General features: G+C 39.3%; 1 protein-coding gene across 2 annotated transcripts in view; it reads right to left on the reverse strand.

Moving 5' to 3' along the window:
* The window catches only part of TMEM131 (transmembrane protein 131), a 185,657-nt gene that overhangs the window by 151,967 nt on the left and 19,809 nt on the right, over window positions 1–13,881 (reverse strand). For both annotated transcript variants that reach the window (XM_048858428.2, XM_048858431.2), the window contains exon 2: window positions 9,986–10,047. In XM_048858428.2, coding sequence (XP_048714385.1) covers window positions 9,986–10,047 — 62 coding nt within the window. The remainder of the gene's footprint in view (window positions 1–9,985; window positions 10,048–13,881) is intronic.

The raw sequence follows: 13,881 nt of genomic DNA on the forward strand, positions 1-13,881 counted from the left end.
GTCCCTGACTACAAACCAGAATGCCTATAAAGAGGGGATTCTGGGGGAGCATGCATAAGTGATTCAGGAAGTTTGGGAGGTTTAACACTGGTTAGGGCTTAAGGCAGTTGGACTGTGGAGCCTCACATCTCAAGGAAGGGTTTCATACAGGGAGTCTGCACTTTATTAGGAGTGTACCTCACACAATAAGACACTACCTGGACTCTTCCCTGATCCAGCTGTTTTGGATGCATGTGGGATCCAAAGGTTGTGTCCAATTAACACAATCTGGTGACTGTCCCCAAGAGGGACTCAGCCAATACTATAAAAACTTGGTCAGAACCAAGCCTCATAAGCGGTTGAAATTACAAATTTGTTGGAATATCCTGTTCCCACTGGTTGATAAGCTAGTAGAAAAGGATGGAGAAAGCTCCTAAGCTACCACCGCTTCCCAGGTTTTTTAGATTTCTTTTTAAACCTACTTATAATTTTCTTCAAACATCTAAAGTGGTTTTAATTCCGATACAGTAATTTTCATAAACTATTTTAAAACTAAAATTCAAAACAATCCCAGTCATGATATACTAGGGATCTTTCATATCCATTGCTATTTGTTATTAAGGCGTGTTTCCAGTAGTACAAAAGCTGCTTGCTATGCTGCAGTTGAGCTCTTACAAGGCAACTGCCAAGCTGGTAGGGAGATAACAGTCTCTGCCACCACATTAGCTCTATGTTAACAAACACAAGAATTAATAAAGCATAAATGAATATCTTGATCAAGGTAATAAAAATCAAATACCCTCAATCTGTGAGTTAGGTGAACTAGTGGATTGAGAATGAGTCATTTTTGCCCTGTTCTTTCATCACTTAACTCACATGAGGTAGTGAAAACACTAGAGGACTCCAGCTGATGCAATCTGTTCTACTGACATTGGCTTTGCAATACTCATTTACTTTTGGGCACTGTTAATTTTTTTAAAAATTTCTACTGTGCAACAAGACAAAATCCCATTTCTGAAATGATTCAAAAAAAGGTTTTTGTCAAAACATTTCTCAGGAGCAAAGGTGAAAAACATGCAGACATTTATAGAGTGCACAATCCTAGCACCTCAGAGATTTCCACAATGTCATGGATTTCAGTGCTTTACATTATGAACTTGAGACACTATTCTTGGTTTATCAAAAAGTGTAGCAGTGTGTGTAAAATACTTCTATTAAAGCTATCAAATCACCCACAATTAAAAGAGTGGCAGACTCCTGGTTAAGACACTATAGCCTTTACAACTCTTCAGCTTGGTTCTTTTAGCAAGCTGTCCACACTGCAAAGTCACTATATTTCCTGTTAGTTTTTGTCCATGAGATGCTGAGGACTGAGGCAGTTATGATTACCTTTGGTGCTAAGCAGAATATACATGAATCTAGTACCAAAGATCCTGATTATACATAACTGTACATAGTTACTTTTATTGTTGCTTTCCATCCCATTTGGCCCTTCAATGCCTTCAACTGACAGCCAAGACTTACACCCTTTTACAACAGCCAGCTTCTGAAAGGAATTCTGCATACCTACGATTATAGCAGAAAAAATATCCATACTGACTAAAGAGTTTTAGGCTCTCTACGCTATCATTTTTGTAGATATAACTTATGTTGCTCAGATTGCGAAAAAATACACCCCTGAGCAACATAGTTACACTGACAGAAGCACAAGTGTGGACAGCACTATGTTGGTGGGAGAGCGTCTCCTGCTGACATAGCTACTGCCGCTCACTGGGGGGTGATTTAATTATGTCAACTGTAGAGAGTGGCTACCTGAGCGATCTTACAGCGGCCCTGCTGCATCACTACAGTTGGGCCACTGAAAGCTCTCTAGTGTAAACTTGGCCTTAGAGTGAGCTTGAGGTTCTCTTGCCACTTCTTTAATAGTAGAAGACAGGGTGTATTTATTCTTTAGGATTAAAATGCCCTGCATTAACAGCAGTACCTAACAGCCATTTAAGGTGAGAAGCAGATCACTAACCTAGAAGATAGCTGCCTTACTTGGAGTGGGTGAGTAAACAGACAAATGGGAAAAAACCCACCCACACAACCCTCTTCTGGATTGCCTCAAGTTTATAGTGAATCCCTTTCTTAGGAGACAAGGGCAAACCTTAGCACACACTTCAAATTTGCTCATTTGTCAATAGCCATAAAGAGTTTATTCTGAAAGTTAAAGGTAAGCGTTTATTTGCATTTGTCTTTAAAAATACAGTTCTTAAAAGCGTGGTAAAGTATCATTCAGCCTAACATAAGGTCACAGCTTGTTGACAGATAGCAATTGTAGTTTATTTCTCCCTTTCCTTGCTCCCAGGTATATATCTCCTTTCAGTAGAGGGAGACACGTTGGCAAACTTTTTAGTCAGCTTTTGAATAGCTACAGAACTGCCAACATCCCTCTTGCACAATTTGAGGACTTTGACTTGCTAAATCTTCATGGACAGGTTTACTTGAGACTTAAGGTAAGTCCCTATTGTGAAAGAAAATTATGGTTAGTGTAGTGTGAAGTTTTCATTGACGTTAGTTTGGAATAACTTGCGAGTCACCCCAAACAAGGGCCAACAAAAGCTATAATACACCACATCTTTTAAAATCTATTTTAGAGCAAACAATTTTAGGAAGTCTACAGCTATAAACTTCATTACTGGTTAAGTTGTTCACCTCCTGGCAGTCTCCCTTTGTTACCATGAGTGTATAATATATCCAGGTGACAAAGAGTACTATCAAAATTTTGAAGATCAAAAATTATCTTCCCTCGAGATTAATTTTAGATTTTAAATTCTGCTGTCTTGAATCATCAAGGTTAGAAATGAATGCTGTAAGGCAGGAAGCCTACAATGACAAATGTCTACTGGTGTAAAGATTTTTCTAGCTATTCAGACCCAAATATGGGGTCAAAAACATTCACCCAGAACTGAAAGTTGCCATGCCTATTGCAGTTCATTGGTACTTTAAACAGAAGCTATTTGAGAAAGCTTGCAGGTTTGGAATACTGTATACAGTCCCAGAGGATTTGAATACAGACTGTAGGTGGAAGTGACCAAATCTGCAAAATTAATACAGTTAAAACCCTACCTATCATGGACACAATTACCATGCGTTAATTCAAGCGTATATTCCAATCTAAATTGTTGCACTTAAGTCTTCTAAGTCGTTCCCTTAAGACAAGCAGAACATCACACTAGTGCATACTTTTAATACACTCACACCATAATCCACACAAAAAATGACTCTCTCCCCCTACTTCTGAGCAGCACTTTAATAGCAACCTGCTGCAAGGTGTCTCACTCACCAAGTCTTCTTTACTTTTATCAAATCTGATACAGACTATTTACTAGTAAATTAGATTTCTATACTCTGTGGGTGACTAACAATTAAAAACAAACTAAACTAAACAGTTATACTAAGTATTTTAAACAATAAAGGTATTTAGACTACATTTTGGCACACACTTTCCTTGCTTTTGGTGGTCAAAATCTCAGATGCAGTAATTTCTAAAGGGCTCCCAACGAATATGAATTAGCAGTGTTCTACTGTGACTGTATTTTCCAGGTATATACACGTTTTGATCTTAAAATCAGTAACAAGACTAGTTTTCCTTTCAGTACCAATGATAAAGAGCAAATTGTGCAACAGTCTGCACTTTTGTAATTTGCCTACTGGATAAGTAAATTCCCTCCAGGGTATAAAAGTTTGCTTCTTGCCCTGAAATATGTATCACTTCCTTAAGGAGAGGACACCCAAGAATGTTCCTTAATTTCATAACTGATTTTGTATGCAGAACCTCAGTAATTTTAAATATCCGAATGCTGGTATCTGACTTTCAGACAAGTTTTTTTAAAATTCACAACTTAAGTTATTGCTATGAGTCTCATTCTACAGCACCAGGTAACCCAGAAAAACCTTTGAGATTTATGAGAACTTGCATGATGTATAGAGAGGTGAATGCTCAGTCTTGAATAGTGATGCGTAAAAACATCCTGACAGTGGTGCAGTGTAATATTACAGAAGTAGACACCACAGAACAGGAGTGGCCAACCAAAGCCTGAGAAGGAGCCAGAATTTACCAGTGTACATTGCCAAAGAGCCACAGTAATACGTCAGCAGCGCCCCCCATCAGGTCAGTCGTCTTGTCTCGTCCCATCCCCGCCCTGCTCCCACCCACTGGCAGCCACAGGTTGGCCACCCCTGCTACAGAGTTTACAGCTTCCGTAAAAACAACTGTCCTCTGACAAGATATTCAAGTTGAACTTATGATAAATATATTTTCTCTGCTGGGTTGCACTGGATCAGCTGAAATGAGTAACTGACAAATCACCATATTAAAAACTACAGAACTAGGAGAAAAATAACTTACTATTACAGCAAGAAAACATCAAAATGAAATAGCATGAGATAATATACCGTACAATGATAACTCAAAAGAACTGGCCTTTGAACTGTACAAATATTTTGGCCTTTACTCTACCTTTCTATATTATTCTTGCTAAGTACATTTTTAATATAAGAATAAATCATTAAATTTGTTTCTCCTTTGCTGTTTTACATAGTCAGCTTTCAGAGCATGTGAATAAAATTGGACCAGCAACCACCAATGGAAGCCATAGTAAGTTTACTAACTTACAATTAAGGTTGCTAGAATACAAACTTGATACAAAAAGCTATATTGCAAATGTTATCTGCATGTGCATGACACAAATTCCATGATCATGTACTATTGCTTAAATATATGTCCTCATTTAGATGCAAGCTGCAATGAGAATGAATCAAGCACTCAATAGAGTTCTTGCCTCATTCACTGTACACACACTTGCCTCATTCACTTAAATGATGCACCTTAAAAATATTTTTCTATAACTTTTCTATGACAATATACTATATTTCAGAAATAGTACATGATCAGATAAGACGACTATCATTATGCACATACAAGGGTACAGAGTTAAGGCTGCATGAAAAACTTTGACTGGCATTTTCCCAAGTGCTGTATCAGGTAACTTTAATATTCTCAGAAGTTTGAAGAAACTTCCTAATATTTTACAAAAGAAATCAGAGATTGCATATACTTTGGCTAGACATTACCAAACGTCCTGCCCTCAAAAGGTGCATAAACATGAAAAACGGTTCCTGGACAATCTTACCTATTGCTAGTGCTACAGTGAAAATACATGAAAAGTCCATTACATGACTATAGTGGCATATGAAAATCTGTCATTAAACATTCCAACAACATTATCTCTGAGCTACCTGATTATGCATCTCACTAATCACTAATGTACATATATATATTTTTACTATGGTGTATACAATAAGAGATTAATATGATGATAAAGTGCATAAGCAGGTCTGATGGTTCAGAGTTAGTGGTATTAGAATTTGTAGGGTGCATATACACATTCCAATTTAATAACTGAATATATATATATTTGCTAGTTACCTTTCCAAGTCATTTGCATTCTTAAACCTCCAAACCCCTAAGCATTCATTGTAAAAATCTTATTATGTATTTTGTATAAAGGTTATTTCCGCTAATAATCTTAACTGTATTTTGAGATTTTTTTTGCATGCAAATTTGTATATAATATCTTAGCCTTACATATTTGTATGTTAGTAATATATAGGGACCAACAGAGAACTAATTGTGCTAGATGTTGTATAAACACTAGACCATACATTTAACAATTAAATTAATTTGCAATTAATTAGCAATTAAAAACTATAAATACTATAATGGATGCGGTAAGTGTTCTATGTTGAGGCAGCCTCATGCTATGGAACTAGCTGTTCTTGCATGGTTCTATTTTTAATCAGAATGTAACAATTGAAGTGTTTTATATAAGAAAAACAACCAATTGTCATCTATTATATTTTGAAACAGAAACTAAGTCATGTAACTACATAACATAGTTACAGTTATGAGATTTTTCTATTTTGAAAATTTCTTACCTTCCCTCCATTTAAATTTCTCCAAAGAAGTTCTGTTAATCCAAAACCAGGGAATAATTTGGGAAGTTTGATAAAAATCTAGAATGATATTTTTAAGTTACAGTACATGGGAAATGAATGGTTTTCCATATTTTAAAGGGTGCTCACCATAGGCTGCCCATTACTCATTCAAATACAACGTAGACTAGAACGTTGAAAATAGTTTTAACCATTAGATTTCCCTCCTCTGAATTCTTAAGTCTGACTACAGCTACTGCTGATCACTGTGGCACACCATAGATTAAATGCCACTACCACTGACAGAAGGACTAAGGAGAGTTCAACCATTGGCCATGTGCTAGCAGTGACACCCATAAGCGGTTTCACAGACTTGCTGAAGTGGCCTGCAACAGCCATGAAGTCCTCAAATAAGAACACTGGCAACATGTGAGAATGCTTCCTCCGAGCCAGACTTCGAAGAGATCCTTTAAAATTACAGGCTCTTTGGGGCAGGGACTGTCATTCCCTATGTTTCTAGATCACTTAGTACTTAACACAATAGATCCTGCCTCTAAGCACTATTGCAATATAAATATTAAATACCTTATAATAAGTTCCAGATCCCTTGTTCCCACCCCAGCTAGCAGGGTGACTCTTGAGCAACTAGCTCCTACTTTCCCCCACAAGTCTTCCCATTTTCTGTTCACTGATATTCAACTCAGTCCTCTACAAATCTGTGGTTTCCCCCCTCCTCTACTTCCACCCTCCACTCTAGGCTCTCTCTAGCTTTTTTCCACATCTTCTGCAGGATTCAATTGCACCACCCCCTCTCTATTCCTACCAAAGTTGGCCTGGATGAACAGAAAAGCACCCTGCTCCATTCCTTAAGGCTACCTGCTGATTACGATGCCTCAGCTGGTGAACAGGAAAAGGAAGTAATTTCTGCTTCCCACTAAACTACCAGGCAGCATGTAGGTGTGACGCACTCTATACATAGAGTGTGAATATAATGTAACTAAAATATGCATCGTACAAAAGGTCTCTTGTAAGGTATCATTACAAAGCTTATAATTACTAAGTGTGGTCATCCTATTTGTACAAATGTATCACTCTGGTATCTGAAACTAGAAATATGAAATATAACTCTGAGGGCTTATTGTCGTTATGCAAAGTGTGGGCCAGTAATGGTGGTTTGAATACTGATGGCTCCCACCAACCAGGACAATTGACTGTGGATGGCTCTGTTTGCAGGCAGGCCTTCCTGTGAGTCAGGCTGGGAGGAATGAAGGCTTGGGGTCTCACAGGACATGTGATCATGTCACCTGAACTGGAATCCATCTTTAACCTGGTCATCTTCCACTGAGAAGGAGTGGGAACCCAGAGGGACAAAGGATTCCCGCCTTATGCAAAAGATATATAAGTGGGTGGAACAGAACAAGGGGGGAGCCATCATGGGGAATCCCCTAGCTACCACCTGAGCTGAAACAAGGGCTGTACCAGGGGAAAGGATTGTGTCCAGACTAGGAAGGTGTCCAGCTCCAGTCTGTGAAAGAAACTTATTGAAACATCTCTAAGGGTGAGATTTTATCTATATTCAGTTTTTATTACTGAACTAGACTTAGACCGGCGTGTTTTATTTTATTCTGCTTGGTAATTCACTTTGTTCTGTCTGTTACTACTTGGAACTACTTAAATCCTACTTTCTGCATTTAATAAAATCACTTTTTACTTATTAATTAACCCAGAGTATGGATTAATACTTGGGGGGGGGGACAAACAATTGTGCATCTCTCTCTATCATTGTTACAGAGGGAGAACAATTTATGAGTTTACCCTGTATAAGCTTTATACAGGGTAAAACAAATTTATTTAGGGTTTGGACCCCATTGGGAGTTGGGCATCTGAAAGACAGGCACACTTCTGCAAGCTACTTTCAGTTAAGCCTACAGCTGTTGGGGGACGTTGTTCAGAGTTGGGTCTGGGTTTGCAGCAGGCTAGCAGGTCTGGCTCAAACCAGGCAGGGCACTGAAGTCCTAAGCTGTCTGGGCAGGAAAGCAGGGGCAGAAGTAGTCTTGGCACATCAGGTGGCAGCTCCCAGGGGGTTTCTGTGATCCAACCCGTCACAGTAGGAGCAAGGGATCACTGAGAATCACTTCTGAAATTTCAGGTTAGAGTACTCCAAATACCCCAAATGTTAACATTGTGAGCAAACTGACTCTTGGACCTCCATGCATCAGAGAACTCTAGGAGAGAGAAGTCACTGAATACGTGATGAACAATAGATGTAAGCATTATTGACTTGCCACCACATTTTGTAGTATCACTAAAATGTGAAATGTGACTAATGATAGTTACATTTTCCATCAACTTCCTGGCAGAGATTAATTGGTGTAAGCCCTGGAGTATTCAGTTCTCAATGACTGAGATCTGCAGGCCCTGTGATGTATTCTATAACCATTAACCCAGAAATGTTACTCTTGACCGCTACATTAGTACCATGACTCTCCTAGTGCCTACTGTATACTTCGAGGTAATAGCTTTTACAAGCTCAGGTGAGCTACAAGTAGAGTTTACAATCTCTGTAAACCCTGAAACAAATAATTGAGTCAAATGCAGAATTACACTGCTCTCGATCTCCACCCAATTCGTAAGCACTACTGGATTTTAAGCTGATTAACTATCATAAGACCAAGTACCGAAGGGCTCTCAGTTGTCATGAATTTCACCATCTTCCCAACTGTGCTGGCAACAAATGAGAAACATGGGACTTGCCTATATAAAAAGGTTGCACAAGTTTAGTTTAAGGTATGATTTTAACCTGGCTTATTTAGTTAAACTAGTGCAAACCCTTGTAAGGTCACTTATTTCAGTTTAAATCAGGTTTATTTCTGTTTACCTTAACTCAATTAAAGAATCATTTTAAGCAAGACAAAATTAAGTCACTAAAATCAAAATAAGAGTATCCACACAGGGGGTTTGTACCTATTTAAAACTGATTTTCGTTTAAATCATACCTTAAGTTAAATTAGTGCAACTTTCTCACACACACAAGGCCTTGCACATTAGGCAGAGCCCCGTGTATAAATGTAATTATGCACATGTATCACTTGCCACTAGATTGTGCTTCATCATTTTTTTTAAATGAGACCTTAGATTAGATTTCTACCCATGATGGTTGTGAAAACAACCTTCAAAATGGATGAGCTATAGACCGCCTGAAACAAAAACTTAGAGAAACATGAACAACCTTGTTCGTCAAGGGTGTTAACACCAAAGTCCAATGACAATTTAAATCTCAAATTAGCAATTTCATTGCTGATCAATTTAGCTGAATCAAGCCAAGGCACTACTGTTATTTTTGGACATAATGGCAGGCACTAAGGCAGTATACAGTAGGCCAGTTACCATCAAAAGGTTGCAGGAGCAAGAAACAAGGAACTCAAACAGCCCTGCCAAATGCAAAGTAACCTAAGCTACTATCACTTAAGCTCGACTGGTGGCAGTAAAGGTAGGAGTGGTAGTACAAACAAGGTACTGGCAGCCAATGATGTTTTAAGCCCTGCTCGGAGCAGGTGCACATGACACAGGGACTGATAACAGTGCCAGCTACCTAGAAACCTCTCTACACTAATGGTCCCCCTCATCCCTCTCCCACTCACTCTGCTACCACCAATGGGCTGAAAAAGTGGTAGTATTGGTGGGCAACGTTAGCAAAAGTTATGCCTAGTGTACATACAGACTTTGCGATGCCCGTATCTAATGTTCCATTCAAATGAATAATACTGCTCATACAATGCAGTTTAATTATTTCTATTGGCTTGCAGCAAGACAATAGAAAAAATATGTTGAAGATTTCATAAAGTCAGTTAAGAAAATCTACAGTTTTAGCGGTACTTCCTAATTTACTTAAATCAAGATCCACTAAACCAAGAGACATTGAACAACAGCTAGCAAGCTGAAAAAGGGATGAAAGTTACAGAATTGATAAAAGACAGAGGTGATCTAAAACTTTAAACTGATATGTTCTTATTTTATGACTGTTTACCTGCAATAAGCCTCCTTCATTGAAACGCAGCACTTCTATTATGCTATCCGACTGGATGAAAGCTGTGAAGTAAAGGGAAAGCTAGTTACTGAGAGAAATATTCTTTATCCCATAACATTAACAAATGTAACTGGAAGTGTTATATTTGCCTTACACAAACAGTTTATTTGAAAGCTACAGTTCCTTAAGTTACATGAGTATCCAGCACCATATGAAAATCCCAGCACCCCCCATAAGAAAATCCCAGACTTTTGCTATGAAAGATGAGGGGCAACAACCAAAGCTTCAATACCATGTCTTAGTGACTAACCCTCTGACTATCCCACCAAAGATACACCGCTCAATTCCAAGTCCTCTGTACAAGCACCACGTTTTTCTATGTTCTGAATCCAATTTTTCTAGTGTAACTGAAGGACTGGTTGAATTAAATGTCAGCAATTCATCCAAGCTGCTTATTCATGAAGGAAGCACGACCATGGCAGTATAGCCACTGATTAGCTATTTTTAATCAATAAGCATCAGTAGTGATCATCCTGGTCAGACACTGAAATATAACGAAAAATGGTAACTGAGCATCATTCTTTAATTTCTAGTTTAAAACTAATTAGAACTCAACTACTTCAGTTGTCTGTCTTAATTTTGACTTCCATTATATCCTAAAAGATTTTAGAGTAGTGAATAACAGAGCGCATTACAGCTGTCGTATCTGCAAAGTTCAAGACAAAAACCCTCAAATACTTGAGGTTCATTTCATATCAGCAGTAGAGCTGGTCAGCAAAATTGAAACATTTTTTCCATAACACTTCACTGGTTCATCAAAATCTAAATATTTTGTGGAAACTGATTCAGACAGACTTCTGATGAAACCCTGCCTGGTCTCCTCCTAGCTCATCCACCTAGTTCTAGGGCAACCCTGCCATGCAGAGTGCCTTGGAATTGCGGACCACCGGGCTACCTGGATCCACTGACTCACTACGAGTTGGGGACCTCAGCTCCCAAGGCCCTTGGTAGCCTGCAGCACATCAAGCACTCCCAGGATCCTGGTTCCCCTTCAGCCCACTGGATGAGCCTCAGAGCTTGGGAGGCAGTGCTCCCAGGGCTTCCCATTCCTGGCTCTTGGTCAGCCCAATAGGCCTAATAGTGAAGGTCCGACTTCCAGGCTTCCTGGGTCCAAGGCAGCCCATCAGGGGGCCAACGTGGAGTCAGGAACTCTGTAAACCAGGGGTGGCCAACCTGAGCCTGAAAAGGAGCCAGAATTTACCAATGTACATTGCCAAAGAGCCACAGTAATACATGTGCAGTGCCTCCTACCCACCGGCAGCCCTGCCAATCAGCACCCACCCATCCTGATCAGCTGTTTCGTGGCCTGCAGGAGGTTCTGGGGGGAAGGGGAGGAGTGAGGGCATGGCAGGCTCAGGGGAGGGGGCAGGAAGGGGTGGAGTGGGGTTAGGGCCTGTGGCAGAGCCAGGGGTTCAGTGAGCACCCCCCGACACATTGGAAAGTTGGCGCCTGTAGCTCCAGCCCCAGAGTTGGTGTCCATACAAGGAGCTGCATATTAACTTCTGAAGAGCCATAGTTTGGCCACCCCTGCTGTAAACCCTGCCAACTGCAGACTGAAATAAATAAATCATCAGTTTCACTGCCGCTCACAGCAGCTAGTCAGTGGCTGAACTGATCAGACTCGATGAATTTGAGTCAGCAGCTGCCAGGGCTTCCAGGGTCACCACCTTCAAGGCAGCCAAGCAGGTGGGTAGCTGGAAATGCAAGGGAGCAGATTTCATTTAAAAATACTGCATTTCAGTATTTCCAAAATGAAAAAAATTGCTAAGTTTCAGTTCTGTGATTTTAAATTGTGGTTTTTCATCCCATTTGGGACAAAAAAACATTTAAAAAACTCAAATTTGTGCAGAACTGAAGTTTGGTTTCCCAATTAGCTCTAACCAGATTGATTTGCTTTCCGTAGCGCTAAGGAGAAGATACTGCACTGGATGCCTGCTGGGGTAATTCTCTTAAGGTGGCGGCGTTTAACTTTTTCCCCCCCAACACGGGCGAGCTCCCTTCAAAGTTTGATTCACTGCACAATATTCAGCTACTGGGGCCAAGGGCGAGAAGTCAGCCCTGATCTATAATGTGTTGCCATTAGACCACTGAGGCAACTTTCTTGGCCCTTCCCTTCTGTTTCAGCAGCTAAAGCAAAATATACCATTATCCAATTTATTTATTCAATCTAATTATGGAGTTTAGTTTATAAAAAGTCTCAGAGGTCTAGTCTATAAATATAGTGCTATGTAAAAAGTAGTATTTTAATGTACTCTGTAGAGCCCTTTCAGCTAATTTTGCTAAGTGAGCTGTAGCTCACGAAAGCTTATGCTCAAGTAGATTGGTTAGTCTCTAAGGTGCCACAAGTACTCCTTTTCTTTTTGCGAATACAGACTAACACGGCCGCTAGTCTGAAACCTAACAAAATACTGTTTTTCCTCACAGTGCAGTTATGGAAGAGAGAATCTACTTTATCCTGCCTTACACACTGACAATATTTTGCATTTCAATTACGGAATCTTTATTATTGATAACAGAAAGAACACAGTTTGCTTTTGAGTTCACAGGCTGAATTTATAAACTTTGCAGTTAGAAACAACATGTTTTTACTTGTGAAGTGAGAAGAGGATACAGAACCCCAGGATGTCATTTTACAGCATTGCTTTGTCAACCTCCAAACTTTAGAACTCAAAAGCAAAGTTTCAAATACAAGGCTGCAAATACAGCCCAGCTCATCCTGGTATGCTTCAGTATTATGTGGGGCTCCAAATAGTTAATCTTAGCATAAGTGTTCTGTAGTATCTTAACAGTGGCATTAGTGGGAACAGGTCATTCCAGTGTCAGCTTGCTTTTGTGTATTTGAGTTACAACCTTGATGTTTTCCAAACACTCCTGTGTAGATCAATTAAGTTATGTTAAATATGCAAACAAAAAAGCAGTAATTGTCTTAATCTATTAACTCTGTTTTGTATTACAGAGTGCCTATCCTAGCAATCAAGCACTTATTTACAAAATTACAAACTACAAAGGAAAAAAAAATCAATCAAAAGCCATTTAATTTAGCTCCTATATCATATCATCAAGCTCATTAGGACTTGGGCTCTGAATCCCTAATTGCAAAGTCAGTGGAATCTCAACTGAGAAATTACAACCATCAGTCCTAGAAAGTTTAATCCTAGTAACTCAGAACATGAGTCTTCCAGTCAAACTAATTGCCAATTCAAGTATAATAGATAAGTTCTCAGGTAACCCATAATTTTTGACTTGTATATGTCTTGAACCCACCCAGGCCATCCAGGACTTTAAAGGTGAGGTGCAATGGAAGTACAGTAGTGAGTAGAAAAAGACAGCATTGACAGAAAAGCTTTTTTAACCAGTCCATTTTTAAACACAATAACAAGAATTTTAGATCTGGTCTTCAATACTCTACCCAGAAATTTATCCTGGAGAACTTCATGTAGCTTTGAAGCTCTATGCTTTTAACTGAGGGACAAAGTGAGAGATCAGGCTGGGCTGAATTTTTAGCAAAGAGATCCAACACTCCACACTACAATTTCAAGTATTTGAGTTACAACTGTGTTAAAAAAAAAAAAAAACACACACACACTGTTGTAAGAATTTGTGAAGAAGAACATTCCTTCCCCTCAATCGAGTTTTAGTTGCTTGTTACCTGTGACGACATACTTATGTAAATTCTCCAGTTGTAAAGTCTTTGGGGGGAAAAAAAGGGTAGACAGGACTCGAGTATAATGTAACATATGCTGGAACACCTACCTTCCATTAAAATACCACTTTCACACCTTCTACATACATCGTAACTCAGCAAAAGAGGCAAAGAGCTCTTTTTTCCCCCAACG

Source organism: Caretta caretta, chromosome 1, assembly GCF_965140235.1.
Source record: "Caretta caretta isolate rCarCar2 chromosome 1, rCarCar1.hap1, whole genome shotgun sequence".
In the NCBI taxonomy this organism is placed as follows: domain Eukaryota; kingdom Metazoa; phylum Chordata; order Testudines; family Cheloniidae; genus Caretta; species Caretta caretta.